This window comes from Heliangelus exortis, chromosome 3, assembly GCF_036169615.1.
Source record: "Heliangelus exortis chromosome 3, bHelExo1.hap1, whole genome shotgun sequence".
NCBI lineage: Eukaryota > Metazoa > Chordata > Aves > Apodiformes > Trochilidae > Heliangelus > Heliangelus exortis.
In genome coordinates this window covers 20069731-20089012 of record NC_092424.1, presented here as the reverse complement: position 1 = coordinate 20089012, position 19282 = coordinate 20069731, and the positions used below count along the sequence as shown (strand labels likewise).

Genomic DNA, 19282 nt, shown 5'->3' with positions numbered 1-19282 from the left:
CAGGAACACTTGACATGACATCACCATTTTATGTTGACTTTTGCTACATTTAACATTTCTATGTTTTTCTTTGCTCTTAAACTTACTGAGTGAAGAAGGAATTCTCATTTCCTTCTGTGAAATAACTTGCTCAAGAATTTATTCTAAAGTAAATATGTTCACATAATTCATTACAAAAACAGTCTTTAAAAAGTCTTTCATCATTGCTCACCAAGGGAGTTTCCTCATTTTTTTTTCATACTTTTGGACATTAGCTGCTAGGATTCTTCTAGCACTAAATAAATGCCTTAGAATCAACCAGAAGTCTTATAACTATGAAATAATTTTATTCAGGACATTGTACTAAATCACTTTTGCTATAAGAAGGATTTTTGTGTTTTATTCCCCTTTTGTTACCTAGCTGCGGTGTGGATTCTATCGTATGCCCTGTTACAGGTTAATGCAGAAAATTACTATATTGTGTGGAATCCTTTATACTGGATTGCCATTCTAGGAGTTAAATAATAATTGAAAAAATGGTTCAGTTCATAATATGGTCTCCAGATGTTTAATAAAAATGTAACGTATCAGCTTAATATCTATTGATTTATATAAGACGTAATCATAGTCTATTAATAAAATCAGTAATATAGCCATTGGATTTCAAGGGAAATACATCTGTTGATTAAAACTTTTCTTACCAATTCTAAGTATGGAGTGTATGTCTGGAATGCAATGCACGTGCCTGCTAATGATCAGACTTATATAGGGACAGCTAAAGCACTCTGTGGAAAATTAATTCCTTTTTTCCAGCATTTGCATTGTAAGAAATTTGTGGAAATGTTTGACTGAATGAGTTAGAGCAGCAGATTCCATATGCTTTCCCTTTGTGGGCCAAAAAGCATATTTGCATATAGAACTGCAGTTGAATGACTCGATGCTTGTTTCCTTTCAGTGCTGAAGCAGTTAGAAACCTTCTCACGGTAAGTGCAACTCCATTGGGAATGAGTTAACTGCAACTGCTAAAATTAGAACGGGATCTTTAGCCATTACCAGCAGACATTGCTTCCTTTGTGTGGATAAAACTATTTGAGAGGCATCCCCGTGGCAGCATTATATAGGCAATTTTCATACTCTTCATATTCCTCACTTCATGTTCTGTCTCCAAAAGGAAAAGCCTCCCTTGATTTGTCGAGGTGTTATGTAAGGTTGTCACCATTGCTGGGATAACACCACTCATTTTTATTTATGCATGTCTTGTAGCACACACAAAAAGCTTAAAAAACAAAGCTGCATGTTGAGAAAGAAGAGAACATGAGGCTGATGGCCAGCTTCAGCAAAACATGGAGTCTTGCTTTGCTGTCAGTGGTCTGTTTCTCTTACAGAGATGGGGAGAGTCATGCTGGTTCTCACAGCCCCTCGTGCTCCTGCATACACCCCTGGCACCCTCCACATTGCAGCTTTATCAGTGAATGCCCTGACCTGTACCTTTAAAAGCAAACTGAAAATTTGGGTGAGCCAAACCCCATATTAAGAGTTGTGAATGAGCTGCCCTTGGCCCTTCTCCCTCCAATGTGTTTTAATCAGTGCTTAGACAATGTCAGGTGCAGTGTTTGAGTTACCACTTGGAGCACATTGCTGGGGGAAAAGGGAAAAGTGGAGGAGTAAGTCTGCAGTGCCCAGGGACTGATGGGCAGTGCATGGGTGCAGGTCTAGGGCAAACTCAGAGTTCCAGTGCCAACTGCTCTGCTGCTTCTTCCCCCTCACATGTGCAAATCATGTCACAAAATTGTTTGTAGGTGTGTTTATTTTTTTTTATTCAGTTGACCCCAACTATGCAAAAAAATACGTGCACCCAAAAAAAAGTATTTTTAAAAGGATTTTTAATCTACCCTGAGGTATGACCTCTTCTTTTCATAAAGATGAGGCTATTTGATTTGAATTACTTTTGAACTTCACCTTACCTGGATCCAAAGTGTACAGCATTTCATTCCTTACCTGCATGGCACTGTGGCCATTAGACCCTGGCCCTGTAACTGCATGAGGACACTTGGCTGGACCCTTTGAGCAGCAGCTGCAAGCCTGAGAATGTGATGCACCAGCTACAACCCTCTAACCTGAAAACATTCAGCCTCTAAGGGTGTAATTTTCAGGTTGCTTTGCTTCTGCTGTGTTATATAGTTGTCATAAACCTGAAGAGCAGGGGCCATATCCCTTAGAACAGTGTCTAATCCTCACTGATAGGGTTGCAAATGTCTCACTGATTGACTGCAGCTGCCTGCAGGTGAGGTGACAACTGTAACCAGTCACTGTGACAATGCTGTATCTGGGGAATTTGGAGGGGAACTGTCCTTGCCACAATTTCAGAGCAATCCTGTTTGGTTGGCTAGCTACTGTTCAAAGTGGTTATACCTTCACAGGAGTGAGTAATAGTTTCTGTGAGCTGTTATTTTGACCTTCTTTAGTGTGGACTATTCACCAGTGCTGCTCACTGTTCACACCTTATAAATCATTCTTCTCTGAGGGCTGGCTGAGGTACCAGCAGTATAGGCACTAGATCATAACCTCAATATTTGTTTCACATTGAGCAGGTTTCATGGTTCTGGAGATATTTTATTTCACTATTTATCTACATGAGTTTATATTCTCTGGCTTCTTTTACTAAGTCAAAGAAACAGTACTGTGATAATGCAAAAAAAAAAAAAAAAAAATCTTTAAAAGCAGAATCATTCCATGAAGCTAAAATAAAGTCATTTGAATAGTGATTTTTTGGTTTTTTTTTAGTTAGAAAAGGAATAATAGATATATAAATGGAAAACATGTACCTAAAAACAAAGTTCAGTATAAGTTGTGCCATTAGTTAGAGCTGTTAGGAAGAGCACATAGCATTAAGTGGTTGGCTTTGTCAGTCTTCAGAATAAATGAAATGCAGCCATTCTGGTTTGGATCTACCTGATAATCTTCTCACAATTTGAGATGAAGTTTCAGTGACACAGTAATCAGCCACTCATCCTATTTAAAGCTACATGGGAGAGGAAAGATGTTGCAGTGATTGCAGTGCTTACCTAGGGCTTGGGAAAATGGGATTCATTTCCAGGCTCCCTCACAGACTTCCTGTGAGATCTCAAGCAGATCTTTTAAGCATGTCTTTTAATCTTTAAGCATTCAGATGCCTAGCTCCTCACCTCACTATTAACAAGGTGCCCAAATACTTTGTGTGCCTAAATACTTTGTTGAAGATTTGGAGGCAACAGTCAATGTACCCTCTGCTCTTTAAATAAATAATCATGTAAAGAGTACCTGCAAAAGCAGAGCTGTTGTGCAAACAGCAGGTCAGAAGAGCTACAAGGGATCATTTTAAAAAGAGAAAACTTTTTACCTTTATTGGTAATAAAAACCTCACAGAAATGGCACTCACAGGAGTACTGAAGCTGTTGACTGAAAGTGGGTGATTTGTTAGTTTCAGAGGTGTCTCCACTGATTAGTAGGTGAAAATTAATTAGTGCCCAGCTCCAGCATTGACCAGAGGGAGAGAGTGTAAATGAACAGATGGTTGTAAATGACCTACTTACTGCTGCCTGGAGAGCCACACTGCTGGATCTGGTAAAATTATCTTGTCTGATCCTGCCCTGTTGAGAGCAGAGATTCAAATATGCTGCCTCCCTATGGCAGCTAAGGTACCAAAGTATATTTTGCAATTGTGTCTTAGGTAGGAGCTTGGATATAGTCAATTCCCATGACTTAGCTGAAGGGCATCAACACATTCAGAGGTGTTTCTCAACCTTTGCTGTCTTCTCTGCTCTTTTTGACAAAGGGCATTTCATGTGCAGACAGTAGCTGAAGAAGCAGCCAGAACATTTATATTTGGGAAGTGAAATACAATTTCTGAAATGAGTCTTTTTGCAAAATGTTATTGTCCTGGGAAACTTGGGCTGGGGGTTGGGTGGCAATGAACTTAGTTGAAACACAGGGATGATAGTAAGTGCATTAAAGATTGTTTTAAACACAGGTGTTGGTGGTGAAGCCTCTGTGTAAGTATTTAATTTTCCTATCAGCAAAGCTCTTAAATTCATGCCTGAGTCCTGCTGAGTGCAGTCTATCAGCCAAAGTGCATCAAACAGTCAGTAATATACCTTGTATGTCAGATGTTAAATTAGGATGTCATGCAATTCTTCCAACCTGTTTTCTTGCAGTTCTTGAGAAACCTTGAATTTTCCTGTAATATATTTGGCCATTTCAAAAGGCTTTCCTTCAGAAGCTGTCTTCTGTGTTTGTGCAGAGAATTTGGTGTAGCTGAACCTAATCCTCTTTTAGAGGATGTTTTGCCTGAAGGTCTTAGAGCTTAGCTTTTTGTTACCTTGCTTCTCAGTTTTTTCCTAAATCCACATTCCCTGGGGGGAATGTGTTATCTTGTAATATTTGGTCATCTTCTATTATGGGAATTAAACCTAATTTGGTTTTGAACAAGAAGAAATTTTTCTGTAAAGAAGAATCTTTGTGTGGGAAGCCAGTTTCTCTTTTGAAGCCTTGGGAAACACACAAAATAAAAATAAAAAGATAACTTGTCAAACCAGAATAGTCTTCTGAATTTTTAGTATCAAAAAAAGATAAGATTAATTGTGCAGTTGTTATTTATGCAAGGCTAGAGTAACACTAGTTTAGGGCTAAAATTTCTCTGCTCTCACTAAAGCAGAGAGCTTCCTAAAGCACAGAACTTTAGCACATTATATTTTAGCTATTGATTGCTGTAATACTCAAGCACTGCACAATATGAGTCCTAAGAGAACTTTTTTCCCTTTTTACAGTATCTGTTCTATGTCAGCAATAGTAATTAGCAGAAGGTGGACATAGGACTAGGTATTATTTCATTTGAAGGCAGTTAAATACACAGCAATAATCTGAATGCAGATACAAAACCTTTGTTATTCTTGTGGTGAGCATACTTGTTGTTAAAGAAGATGACAGAAATGTACTATGGTGAATATGTTAAAAAATATAATGCCAGTGATCCTCACAGTCTTAAAATTCATACAGAACTGCCCTCTAACTTTCATTTGTAAATTGTCCTGTGTTGGACAGATAGAGGACTTAATTCTGAACTAGTCTATATTTCAGTGAATGTATTTAGTACTTTATTATTTTCCTCTGTTAGTTTTCTTTTTTAACTCATTAGCATGTTTTAAATGCATTACTCTCTTGGCATTAATGTAAGAAAGGCTGTGGAAAAACAAATGTTAGTTGGTCTCTGTGAAAACCTTGGCTAAGTTACTACAGAGGCATTTTAAATGTAAAATACTTCGACTGTAAAATCCAATCCCAGTTGATAGTCACAGTCACAGACTATCAATTCTTGTCAAGCATCTAAGGAGAGGTGGCTGACTGTTTTCCTTACTTTTACTATGGGTAGAGGCTATTTAGCTGACAAAATGCAATAGAAGTGTTGTTCTAGTGCAAAAAGCACAAGTCTGAACTCTAAAATCCTGAAGTTGCCTCTGTTGCTTGATGTGAGACACCAGACAAATCATTTAACCTCTGGGTAACTCCACCTTTCTGTCTATAAACTTGAATAATATTGATGCATGTCTGCTCTTAAGGATGCTGTAGAGTTTTAAATTAAGCAGTCCAGCAGGCACTATGAGACAGTGACATGAACAGTGCCAAAAATGAACTGGAAATAAACCTTTGGTAAGATAGAGGGGAAAAAAAAAAAGAAAAAAACCCAATCAAACCCAACAAAACCCAGTAAGAGTCAATCTTTGGAATGAAGCTGACCTTAGAAATTAGCATCAAATCATTCTCTTGCATAGCTTTGCTCTGTTGATGCCACAGTACAAATTTCTAATCCATATTATCCATCTGAGCTTGTGTGTATAGAGTAAATTCTGATTATGCAAAAGATTGATGGTGTGGAGCAGAGCCCCAGGGGATGATTTTGTGAGGAAACTTTTGCTTTCCAACTGTTTCTGGTAAAGTGATTAATTTTGATGTTCAGCTCTTGTTTAATATCAAGTAGCCAGAATGCCAAGAAGTTCATCCAAGTATACTTTATTGGTACATGTATTATTCCAGGAAAAATATATGCATAATTGATAAAAAGAAAAACCTTGTTAATTTTTTTGAGTGCCAGTTAATATTCTAAGCTTTAATACTTAGAATTAAGTATTCTTGAAATTAGACTGGACACAGTGTCCAGGCCAAAAACCTAAGATGGAATCTACCCTGAAATAATGAAACAGTGTAAGGAAAGAAAGAAGGAAACAAGAAGACTAATAAAATTAATTTAAACCCCCCCAAAGTAGGTACAATAGGGTATTTAAAGTGTGTCAAAGTTGGAATTGGCAAGAAAAATATGAAATTTTATTTTATCTTGGCCTTATATAGGCATATTTGTTAACACAACATTTTTGAAAATTTTGAACACAGTATTTAATTTTACCAGGGAAATGGCATTTAATGCTTGTAGCCCAAGGGCAGAAACAAAAGTTCTATGTTCTGAACCTTTTTTATGTCTTAAAGTCTGGGATAATACTGGAATTGTGAATTAATAAGCAAACTGAGAAGCAGTTGAAAGCAACATTGTGTTCCACTACGATGCATCTTCTCTCCAATTGTTTACATCCATCAGGAAAAAATATACACTGAAAATGTGTGGCTTCATCTAACAGTGAGTGATGCTTCATCAGTAGAAGGAGTGGCCATTCTTCAGATTAACTAAATGGCAATGAAAATTCCTGTTGGTAGAGTATAAAGTTACATAGTATAGGAATTCACCCACAAGCTGCTGATACAGTTAGGAATAATAAAGAAGTTGCTGTGAGCTATTCTGGCATTTGTGCCTGTGAGCTGCAGGAGGCTTTTTTGACTCCTTGGAGTCAAATACACTCCCAGGGAGTGTATTGATAAATTTGCAGTGATGTTGTGTGTGCATTCACAAGAAGAAATCAGTCAACTCCTTCTTTTGGAGAGCAGGCTTCATGCCTTACAGCCTTACAGTCAGTGGTAACTAAGGAGAGGCTAATGAATTTCAGATAAGGTGCAAAGCATCTGTTCCAGAGCTCAGGTTACAGGTCAGTTGAAGTCTGAGCCATTGTTTTGTTTTAAGGAGTATTAATAATTTACTTCTTACCCATTCCTTCAAGCTACCTTTGCTAGGTTTTATCAGGTCTAATCCCATCTATGAAGCTGGATGCTGTGGTGAAACACCATGAATCCAAAGACAGGCCTTCCTCCTTTCTTCAAGGGGAAAACTTCTCTGAAGGATATCTCTGAACATGCCTCTAGCATAGTCACTGCCCTGTGGGTTGCAAGGTGAGAGAATCATAGAATAGTTGTGTTGGAAGAGCCCTTAAAGATCACCTATTTCCATCCCCCTCTGCCACGGGCAGGGACACCTCCCTCTAGACCAGACTGCTCAGTGTCCCATCTAACCTGGTGCTGAATATTGCCAGGGAGGGGGCATCCACAATTCTCTGGGCAAGCTGTCCCAGTGTCTCACCACCTTCATAATGAATAATTTCTTCCTAAAATCTAACCTAAATCCATTCTCACTTCCAGTTTAAAACCATTACCTCTTGCCCTATTTTGTGAAAAATCCTCCACAGCTTTCTTGTAGACCCCCTTCAGGTACTGGCAGGTTGCTACAAGTTCTCCCCAGAGCCTCCTCTTCTCCAAGCTGAACAACCCCAACTCCTGAGCCTGTCTTTGTTGGAGAGATTCTCCACCCCAATGAGCATCTTTGTGGCTCTCCTCTGGACTTGCTCCAGCAGGTCCATGTCCTTCTTGCGTTCGTGTATCCAGAACTGGACACAGTACTGCAGGTAAAGAGTGGAGTAAAGGAGAATCACCTTCCTCAGACTGCTGGACATTTTTCTTTTAATGCAGCCCAGGATAGATTTGGCCTTCTGAGCTGCCAGTGCACACTGCTGGCTCATGCTGAGCTTCTCATCAACCAACACCCTCCCAAATAATTTTCCTCCATGCTGCTGCCTTCTATGGTTTTGCCCTAGCTATCTGCAGTAGGCAGCTTCAGTCTCTTGGTGGTAAGTACCAAACTCATAAATGAACTGGGAGAAAAATTTCACTGCTGATTGTTAAGATTTAGCTTTAGTCATCATGTGATGATTGCTGTGATGACAGCATCTACTTACAATGTTTCTTAGGGGTTAAAAGTTTTTCTCAGTTCCAGCATTCAACTGAAAAACAAATGGTGATGCAGAGAATTAGACTTTGCACTTCTTTAATTCCTTCTCTCCTAGCATCCTAAACCTCTTTAAAATGTTAATAAAATATGCCATTTTCAGGGGAAAGGAAAGCGTGGAAAAACATATTGAATGAGGTGATTTTTTCAAAAACCATGCCAGTTTTTGGCAGCAAAACTGGATATAAATCTTTCAATAGTGGGTAAGGTTCCTATTGTTCTAGGCATTCCAGAAATGCACACAAAGAGATGGTTTCTGCTCCAAGAGTTTTAGATCCAAGTAAATTTAAAATCAGTGGCAGGAGAGAGGCAGAGGTGGTGTGTGCCATGCAACAGGTCAGGCATGACAGTCATAAAAGTTTGTGCTTTAAACACTTGTCCTGGATTTTTCTCCCAATAAAGAGAACATTCAAAACCTATTATTTATTACTTTACCTATATACATAGTAGCTAAAAGCTGTTGTTCTGAAAGGGAACCAACACAGAATCTCTCAAGGTGGTGCAATGTTTGAAAATACTATATTAAGGTGCTTAGGAACATCTGACACTGTAATTTGTAACTGGTGTGTGTATAAATTATTGCTCATAGAGAACAGTTTTGCTCCACAGCTTTTGATGCCAAATTGGAAGATAAACATCAGCAAAGAAAACATTTACTTGCTAGGAGGAAAAAAATAAGACAAGCTCTTAAAACATTTAAATGATGTTGGCATGTCTACAGCAGCACCTCTTTAATCTTATAAAGGTTGTACCACTCTATCTGCCATCTGCATGAATTTTATATTGCAACTAAGTGGCTCATGGCAACTGTTTTCTGGTAGCTCTATGGTTATTAAAATATTTTTGATTTGTTTTATAAATGAACATTTCACAGAGGAGCTTTTTTTTTAAAGGCATATGTGGCCACCCATTTCTGCCTTCCTAATATGTTTCTTCTGATTTCTGTGATTTTGAGATTGGATTAAAACTGTAGTGGAATATGGACTCAGAGTGTTGAGGGGGAAAAAAAAAAAAAAAAAAAAAGGTGTTTAAACCAGCAAATCAAATAGACAGTTAAATAAAATGCTCCTCATCAACTCATTCCCATGCAGTTGGAAATGTAGGAAGTGCTGTGAGTCATTCAGTCTCTCTGTAACCTGTCAGGTTTCTAAGAATCTGTGCCTACAGCTTCATCCCTGTTAAATTCTCTTTGAGCAGATTCAGCATTGCACACATTTTGATCCTTCACTTTGTTTAAAAGCCTGTTGAAATTAATAAAAATCCTATTGGCTTCTCAGTATAGTGATGCCTCTTGTTATTTAATTCACTGAATAGTTACAGTGTGCCTCTGGATACAAGAGGCCCTCAGTGAAATGAGTGATAATTAGGTCTAATAACCCCCAAGAAATGCTGGTTATTGTTTGAACAGTTCTCTTTGTGAAATGGCCTTGAGCTTCCACTGAAAATTTGTATTGCACAAAATTTACATTGCCCTAGAGCAGCAGCTGCTTCATGAATCTTTGCCTAAGAAGACTTTGTTTGTTTTCAGTTTAGTTTTTCTCAGTGGATGTCTCAGTAGTTAGGCTGATGGCAAGTTTCACCTGAAACTTGTGCCAGAGTACAAAATACTACCTTGCTGTAGCTGATGTCTAAAACTCTCCCTTCTTCCAGTTGGCAGTGTTCTGTGCACCTGGCACAGTGAGGTTGCTCTTTACAATTGGCTAGGCATAGCAGAATACTTCAGCCCAATCTAGGTGGAATTCCAGCCAGGATTATTCAAGGAATAATTTCTCTTATGCCTGATGCTAACCTATGTATATTCCTTGTGCTACGACCAGTATTTGATAATAGCACATTTGCACAGCACTTGGTCTTTGTATATAAGGGTGTTGCTCAAATGGCATCAGTCTAAGAAAGACTTGGGCCAAAATATCAAACTATTTTTGGTAGAGCATGAAACATCATACAATGTTCTTCAGCTTAAAACTCTATTGGCAGGTTTGTATTAGGTTCTTAATATATTTTTAGAGAAAAAAGAGCATCAAATGCATTTCTGGACTTTGGTATTTAAAAAGAATTATGGACATCTCAAAGGTGTGTGTGTTTTGGGTGTGATTTTCCTTCGCAGAATAATGCTTGTTTCTTCCCATTCACTTTCAAAACCAGGTTTATAATCTGGTAAGATTTCAGTGGGCCTTTACATGCAATTGATTTGTTTCACAGTAAAATCTACCATAACTTGAATTTGCTTAGAATTACTTTAAAAGTTCTGTTTGTATAGGAGAAAAGACCAAAGCCACACTAATCATCACGACTCCTCAGAGTTGTTGAGGATACAGAGGATGCAAGAGTGCTGTACAACAGTTTTATATATAGAAGCAGTAACAGACAGATAGACCTGATAACAGCAGACAGACATAAATTAAGTAGTGCCTTTAAGTCCTGTTAGAGAAGGCCTGAACAACACATTCTTGACTAACATAAACTGAGGCCACCTTAATTTACTCAAGTTAAAAAAAACAAAACAAAACCAAAAACCAAGTGCTACTCTTGTCATGCATGGCACAATTAAAAGCAGAGATCTCTGAGTCAGCTTTTACAAATGAGAAAATCAGGAATTCTGTTAGCAACTACCTTAGTCCTGAGAAATCTGGACATAACAGATTGTGCTTAACTTCACCACATGGAATTCACTTAGGTCCTGAGAAAGGACTGGTTCACTGAAATGGAATGCCTGATCAAACTTAGGCATGCCAGAATTCCCTTCAACAGCCTGACTATTATTTCCACCCAGCAGGTATCAGGTTGTGTATGAAACTTGCAAAGAGAAGGTAGATTTTAATAATGTGTAGTACATACATACATTTCCATATTTAGCTGGATAGATGCCTGGATAGATGGATAGAATTGAAGTATCATGGAGACATAAAAAATTTGTCCCATTCCTACATTAGCAGCAGTGTGTCACCTTTGGCATAAAAATGAGCACAGTGGGCTTTATATACCAATCACCCATTAGAATTTTGATTCGTTCTCCTACCTTTGGTCTCAGGAGGACTGCAAATACAATGTAAGGGCTTTAAAATACTTTTTAATTTGCTTTTTAAATGAAGTCTGTACTTAAAGCATTAGTAAAATAGTCAAAGGAAAAAGCAGGGGGAAGTGGCAATTACTTTTTCATAGCAGCTGCAAAGGATCTTATCAGCACTACAGATATTAAAGCCATTTACTTGCTGTCACCAAATTAGAGCTTTATGTAATTAAAACATATGGCTGGTATTAAATGGGAGAGGGACAGGAAATTGAGCATTAAAGGTGACTCTGGCCTTAATTCCCTGTATGGTTGAGGGAGGGAGGAAGGGATGTTGAAGTGCTCCGAGTAAAAGGGCAACTGACAACCTTATCTTTGAATTTCCTTCCTTTCATCAACTACTATTACAATCTGCATGTTTTAGTGTTAAAAAAAAAAAACAACAAACAATGCTGAAGCATTGGGAAACTTGATTAGTGCCTCCCAGAAATGCTGACCGTATTTAGGTGCTGCATTCTTCTGTGTAGATAATCAGTTCTCTCCACCCTCTATCTTTTTTTCCAGTAAATAGAACAATTTCAGCTTTTAGTGAAATGGTTATTTAAATATTATGTTTAATGAAGCCAGTTAATTTCTGGAAGCATGTTCACAATCCTGTTTAAATAGAAGTGCATACCAGATTACTTCTGACAGCCTATGTAGACCTACTTTCATTTATACTAAGTGAAGAGCTGACTGGTTTTGTGGTTTGCTTGATGTAAGGCAAATGACTTCTCCTTTTTTATTATTTTTTTCATGCTAATTGTCAGCAATTGTGGAATGAGAGTATCTACATCTTTTGTCCTTACATAGTGATCAAAAATTGCAGTCAGAAATACTTTACTGTCCTTACATTTAGTGTCAGCTGCAAATTTCTTTCATTATTAGGAACTTAGTTGCCATATTAAAAATTCAAAAGGACAAACTATATTATTTTGTAAACCCTGAGCATCTCAAGTGATTAATGACCACATTTGTTCTGTAAATAAATACAAAGTTTTGCAAATACATCAAAAGGGGTCCCTTTCTGTAAGCTTCTGCTAGAATGATCCCTGTTACTTAACACTGTGGGTAACAGCTATTGTCTCTTCACATGAATTTGCTGTTTTATTATTTTTGAAATATGTGTTTCTACCAGTCTCATGCTGCATTTTCGTGATTTTACTATTCCTGAAGGTATCTTATCCATGAGCTGATTATCATTTTAGTCTTCATTTAAGATGACCATGTAAAGTAAGTACTCAAACAGGAAGTCTGTGTGTCTGTGGGGTTGTGTGAAAAGCCTGAACTTAACTTTCTGGCCACTCATTTCCTTTTCTTCTGCTGAGCTTATTACTGAATGATGCTAAATCCTAATGTGGTATTCCAGGTCATGAGATTCTGTTGACATCCTACTTTAAGTCAGCTAAAATGAATACTTCCCTCTTCTTTTAAAGCATATTAACCAAAATAGATATGTTTTTCAGTCCTTCAACCTCTGGGAGCACAGTATAGTCTCCTGATTTTTTACTTTATATTTATATTTGATTATCTTCTCTTCTGTGTCTCTGCTTGTCAACTGAAATCTTACATTCCTGGTGAATACTCAACCATTTCCTAAATAGGTGCTTGAAATTCAATTTTCAGATCATTGTTTTAGTATTCAATAGGAATTATCTTAAGATGATCCCATATTTTCGATGTCACATGCCACAGTTTTTCAGTTTCAGAGTTAGCAGCCCATTAGGATGAAAGGGATCAATCACTACTTGAGTTACCATCTCAAGGCCTTGATGCAGGTAGACACATCACCACCCAGTGGTTTTTAATATTTTCAGACTTGGAAAGTTTCAATTAGAGAGCCTGGTGCCATTTAGTATCACAGGGCCCATTTTGATTTAATTAATTTTCATAAATTCAAAATCTATGTAATGTATAAAACTACCTAAATGAAAGCTGGGATGCTGGTCTTGAGTGAATTCAGAAAATATGTAATTTTCCAGTAACATCTAATATTCAGGACTCTGCCAATGAAAGTGGTTCTTGACATACTATATGTGTGTCATTTATGTGTTTTCTGATAATCCACCCTGGATACACTCAGCACTGTAGTTATTGATTTATAATAGTAGAGAGACTGAGCAGTTGAAATGTTAAAAAGCTTTTGTTTCAGAATTAAATATCCTTGCATTTTTAACATTAAAACACAAACATGGCTGCCTGTAGTCAATTGATTTGTCATCTAAAAGTCTAAAATTAAAGTGAATTAACAGCCCCTGTAAGGCACGAGCCCAGACATTTGGGTCATCCAGATACAGGCTGGACTGATGGGCTGAGACCAATAGTATGGGGTTTACCAAAGCCAAGTGCCCAGTCCTACATTTCAGTCACAGCAACCCCAGACAATGCTACAGGCTTTGGGAGCAGGCTAGAAAACTGCCTGCTGGAAAAGGACCTGGGGAGTGCTGGTTGACACTTGGATGAATATGAGGCAGCAGTGTGGCAAGGGGGCCAACAGCATCCTGGGCTGTGGGCCCAGGATCAGAGGTAGTGGGGTCAGAAGGAGAAAGATGGTGGTTGTCCCACTACAGTCTGCCCTGGTGAGGTTGCAGCTTGAATGCTGTGTTCAGTTCTGGGCCCCTGGCTGCAAGGACATTGAGGTGCTGGAGTGTGTCCAGAGAAGGCTGTAGCGAGATGCTGGCCTCTTCTCCCAAGTGAACAATGATAGGACTAGAAGAAATGGCCTGAAGTTGCCATTTCGATTTAGGTTAGATATTAGGAAGAATTTCTTTAGTGAAAGAGTATTCAGGCACTGAAACAGCCTGCCCACGGAAGTGGTGGAGTCACCATCCCTGTAGGTATTAAAAAACACGTAGATGTGGCACTTCAGAACATGCTCTCGTGGGTATGGTGGGGTTTTTGGGTTGATGGTTGGACCAGGTGATTTTACAGGTCTTTTCCAGTCATGGCAGTTCTGTGATTCTGTGGTCCATTATCTGCAGAACTGATACAGTGCAAACAACAATTTCTCCCAGTCTTTCACTTTTACAGAGGTAACACATTTGCTTGGGTGTTAATGAGGTTCTTTCTTCTGTGGTCTTTCATTCCTGCATTGTTATCAGATGTAAGGAATCTTCATTTGAGCACTCTGACCCAAGATTTCATGTAATTAAATGTTACCATCCAAATATAGTCGAACTCCAACTTATTTTTCCTTGAGCTATTATCAGTTACTAGTTGGAGCCAACTGTGAATCATCAGTTGAGGGACAGGGCTCACTCTTGTTGACTGCAGGTGTCTTTTCCATGAAATAGCCTTCCTCCTCTGGTAAGAGTATTTGCTTCTGTTTGTTATTGGCTCTTGAGCAGTCTTCTGTTAAAGACTGAGATTTATCTCTTCTGTTGTCTCTCTCTTCTTTCCCTCCTTTCCTCCATACAGAAAAATCCGTAAGAAGTTCACCAGATCCCAGCTGAAAAGAGCCTCCAGAACACCTTGTTCTCCAATCATCGCCAAGACAAAGTCTTTCATGAACAATAGGCAGGCACGAACAGAGCCAGGAACCATCATGCACTGAAGAGACATCAGCACCACAATCATGTCAGAACCATGTTTAATTGCAAATGCAGATACATCAGGACCTTCCTTCCACATCTTCAGGACAGAAACACTGTATGGACCGATCGTGGATGAGTTCTGTGTTCTGGGCAGGATCCAACAGCAGCCCTTGTTTTCCCTCATCTCTGCAAGGGCTACTTCTGGTTTCGCTGTGCTGGAATATCATGGATTGTCCTGCTGTTCCCTCCATTTCCAGTCATCAGCGATGGCTGGTCAGGGATGGCCTGTTTGCACTGACCACAGTGAAGGAGTATGGATGCACAGTCCACCCACCACATTTGTCTATGCCTTGCAGTGGCTTGATACAAAAATATGCAGCTTTCAAAACTATTGCAGTGTCTTCAATGTGGGATTTAGCCTTGAGGGGCTTGCATTTTCAAAAACAGTGGCAGACTTTGGGTGTTCACAGTTTTCAGTATTGGCTTGAGTCACTTCAGATTTGATTTTCTGAACTGCTGAGCATCCAGACCCTGAAATGGGGACAAGGATTTGCTTAGCAGTTCTGAAACTTAGACCTAATTAGGAAGGGCTCATAACTAGTGGCCAGTGTTCATAATGCTGGCATTATGTGTGGCAGTGAACATCCAGCTGGACTAGTTGCATGTGTAGAAACTGGTCCCTTTGTTTAGGTATTTGCAAGCATCCACCTCTTTCTTTGGGTATTTTTTGCATTTCTTGAAGCCTATTCTGAATAGTGAAAACCAGCAGAATGCCATTCCCAGGAAAAAAGTGAAGAACTAGAGTATTTCCTATTACAAATGTCTCTCCCCAAAGTAATTTCTACATTGTGATATGTCTGGATAAAAAGTTGTCTTGCAGAATGCTTTGAAATTCATAACTGTAAGGCTACAAGTACAGGCGGATACTTACCATGGAGAGATGATGTGCCTTTTGAAACTACTTGTAGGAAATGGTCAGTCCCACTGAAAGTGGGGATGGCAAGAGAGGCAGGTCTTTTTTCTACTCAGGTACTTACAGGTGAACAATCTCTGCCCTTCTTTGAAATCAAGAGCCACCAGTGTGTAGTACTGCTTTGTGAACATAGTTGGGATATGTTGTTTATCTGAGGCAAGCTGTGTCCTTCAATAGGTTTGGTTTCTGTATAGCTTTTCAAGAGGTACTCAGACACTAAGCACATCACAGTAAGCTGAGATAAGCTTCAAGGCTTTTTTTTTTTCTCTCCCTTCACTAGGTAGTTATGATAGTATAGCATAGATGTGAAGCTTTCATCCAGTTGTGGACATGCACTCAACTCACTGTGGTTAGAAAGACAAAGATATAAGTGGTTCATACCTCTCAGTGATTCCCCCCCCCAAATTATATCATCCCCCCACCCCACCCCCAATTTACAGTTTCAACCTGAAAGAGCATCTGTGATCTCAGCCTATAACTAGTCATGCTCTCCATGTAGGCACTTGAGCTCTTGAGACAGTGACCCAGATGCTTCTTCAAAAAAAGAAAGCTGATGATTTTCTGGAGTGATGGATCCAGGTCTTGTCCCCTGTTCTTCACCAGCAAGAAAAGGGTGAATATGGAGGAGAAATTATTATATGAAGTGCTTCTAGTGCCCTGAGCACCCTAGTGAATGTCACTGATTGGGACTCAGTTGGAGAAGACCTGGGATTCATCTACTTACAATTGTTTCCAGTAGCCACTGAAGTGTGCAACCCTAGGAGTCACTTCTAGCCACAGAATCTGCTTTTTCCACACAACAGGAAGGCTTTTCATCAGATAACTGAGCAGAGACAGCCTATTCTTATTAGTCAGAATTGCCTTTATTAACTGTGACATATGGAAACACCTTCTGTATAATAGCTTCCTCATCCATTAAAATAAAGAAAACATGATTATTCAGCAATCTGTTTGACTGAAAGTATGAAAAACATGAACAAAAAGAGCTTTGTCTCCCTTAGGCATCAGTGATATCACACACAACAGACTCATTGTCAAAGTGTCATCAGCTGTAAGGTGGTGGTTTTTTTACCCTGCCTTATTAACTTGTACTCAAATTATTTCTTTTAGTCAGTGTGCTACGATGTCTAGCCAGTATTTTGTAAAATCTTCGTGTGCAAAAGTATTAGTATCCGTAGTAGTCTGATGTGAAGTCATTTTTTCTTCTTTCCCTCTGAGGAGAGATTGGTAACAGGACTCTCTGTTATGCTGCCAGCTGACTGATACCATTCTCTTTTGCATCAAATAGCCAAGGTAAGGAAGAATCCTTCTTTGCAGCTTCAAGCTGAGGTGCTTCATCTGGATATGCTGGAAACTACCCTGTGCCCCCCTCTAGCAGGGGCATTTCACAGGTTGCAGTAGCCAACCCTTGGGGTGGGTGAGGCATGGAGGAGACTGCTGGAATAACTTCTGCTCCATCTTTAAACTGTTTTGCATGCAGCTGTATAGAGACTTTCCCTCCCCTAAAATGCACACAGAGAAACTGCATGCCAAGTACCACACCTTTGACTTTACTTGCTCTCTCCCCATCTTACCTTTCCTGCAAGTTGTTATCCAGAGATGGATACAGGATTTACCTGTAAATTTCAGCCAAAAGTGCTTATGGAAAATTAGCTGAAGACATGTTTCTACTGGGTTTGGGCATAAAGATTTAAAATTTTGTAGAAATTGTGACACTCCTTACCACAATGTCATGCAATTCCATGCTTTCTGTTGAGTTAAAGATTTTTCCACTGGCTGTGAGCAAGATGACACATTCCTGGGTACATGGTAAAAATATATCCACAGCAAATCAGAGATCATCCCTGGTTTTATCAAGCTTCCCAAGACAGTTATTTTAAAACTATCTAACATGTATCAGTCATCATCAGTGACACTAAGCATAAACATGAACCTCAGAGGCAATGACAAAAAGTTTGGTACTTACCATCAAAGTTAGCAAAAGAATCTAGGCAGCATCAGCACTGCATTTACAATATGATTTATTTTTCTCTTAGCTAAATAAGAAATCTATCTTTAAATCCGCCTCTCCTCCTATAAATATGGGGCTAGAAAATTGTGCAGAATGAATGATCTTTTTGTGCCAGAGGTCTCAAATAAAAAGTAGGCAGATTATTTTAACATTTGAAATATCTATGTTGCTGATTTTAACTAAATAGTTATTCTGCTGTCTTGAAATATTTTGTATATTGTTTTCAGATTATTTTTAAAGGCCGGTATTTAATGATGGATATTTTGGTTCTTTAGGATGGAATAATGAGGTTTTAAATTTATTGAGACTGCTTGAAATGAGTTAGTGATAAGAAAACATCTTTTAAAGCAGTGTTTTGATTAAGTGCAAACATAGCCTTGATTCCTGCAGGCCAGACTTTGTAACATGTTGTTAAAAACTGGGCACTGAAAGTGAAGAAAAAAGCAGTAGAAACAGTGAAATGGAATCTGCCCTTACAGAATGTGAACTTTTTATTTTTCAAAATTAAGATTTTTTTTTTTAATTAATGTAATTTCAACACAGGTATTTTGCTAATTATGGACACTTAAATAAAACTAAATGGCTATGTACTGAAGTCTGATGTAGTCACAGCATAACATGCCACAGCCTTGCACAGAGAACAATTACAGTCTTTCAGAAATATTATATTGCCAAGTATGATATAGTGGACACTGTGTCTTTATGTGTACTGTTATGGTAATGCAACTGTTAGAATTCTCTGGAAATTTCAGCAAAATAATAGCCATTTTTCATTTTCTCTTGAAGGTCCTTTATGTAAACCTGTGTCTTCATAAGCCAGAGTGGGTGTCAAGAGATCTGAGTTTATATAACTGCACAGTGGAATTTTTTTGAGTAAGTCAGGACTTTTTTATTCAAATGTTGCCTGTTGAGGGAGGAAACCTAATTTTGGAATACATGGGTTTTGGATAAGAGCTTTGAGGTTGTACTATGTAGTCATCAATAAGTTTGCAGAATATACTCCTGTTGCTTACAAAGATTTAACAGTTGGTATTGAAATACAGTATTGATTGAATAAAGAAGAGAAGCATTGAAGAGCTGTCTTTTTAATATTCTGTTGTTTAGACTAAAATATAATATCTCAAGGCAATGGTAAAACTGCAAAGCTCAATGCTGAGTGTTTGAGGGTGTGGAGCACCTTAGAATGAAACAGTACTATTTGATTTGCATTAAAGTGTCTTTGTGTATAAACTATGTGACTCTTGGCCCTTTTTGCAGGAAACTAAATTTGGTGCTGTCATCCTATTTTACAGTAGGCTGTTGAATAATCAAGAGACTGAAAAATGATGAGCTGTTTAAATTCCACTAGAGTTAAAAACAAGTAGATGGAATGGAGATGAGGAAAGAAGACTAAAAAGTCAGGGGGACTGATACATGAGGTATTGGTTATTGCACTGTGCACATGACATAAGTTACAGTGCATGGCAGTCTCCACTGCATTGGCCCCATCTGAGCTTTGCAGGTTGGTATTACTGTCAAAAACTTGGCATGTTGATAGTCA

The 19282-nt window shown here is 38.5% G+C and overlaps 1 protein-coding gene across 2 annotated transcripts in view; it reads left to right on the top strand.

Annotated features, from left to right (window-relative positions):
* Positions 1 to 18972, top strand: part of MTA3 (metastasis associated 1 family member 3) — a 132985-nt gene extending 114013 nt beyond the window's left edge. Inside the window, exons 19-20 of one of the 2 annotated variants that reach the window (XM_071739498.1) lie at positions 935 to 962; positions 14643 to 18972. In XM_071739498.1, coding sequence (XP_071595599.1) covers positions 935 to 962; positions 14643 to 14654 — 40 coding nt within the window. In that variant the 3' untranslated portion in view covers positions 14655 to 18972. The remainder of the gene's footprint in view (positions 1 to 934; positions 963 to 14642) is intronic. The other variant, XM_071739499.1, reaches the window with a different exon arrangement.
* The last annotated feature ends 310 nt before the right edge of the window (positions 18973 to 19282 follow it).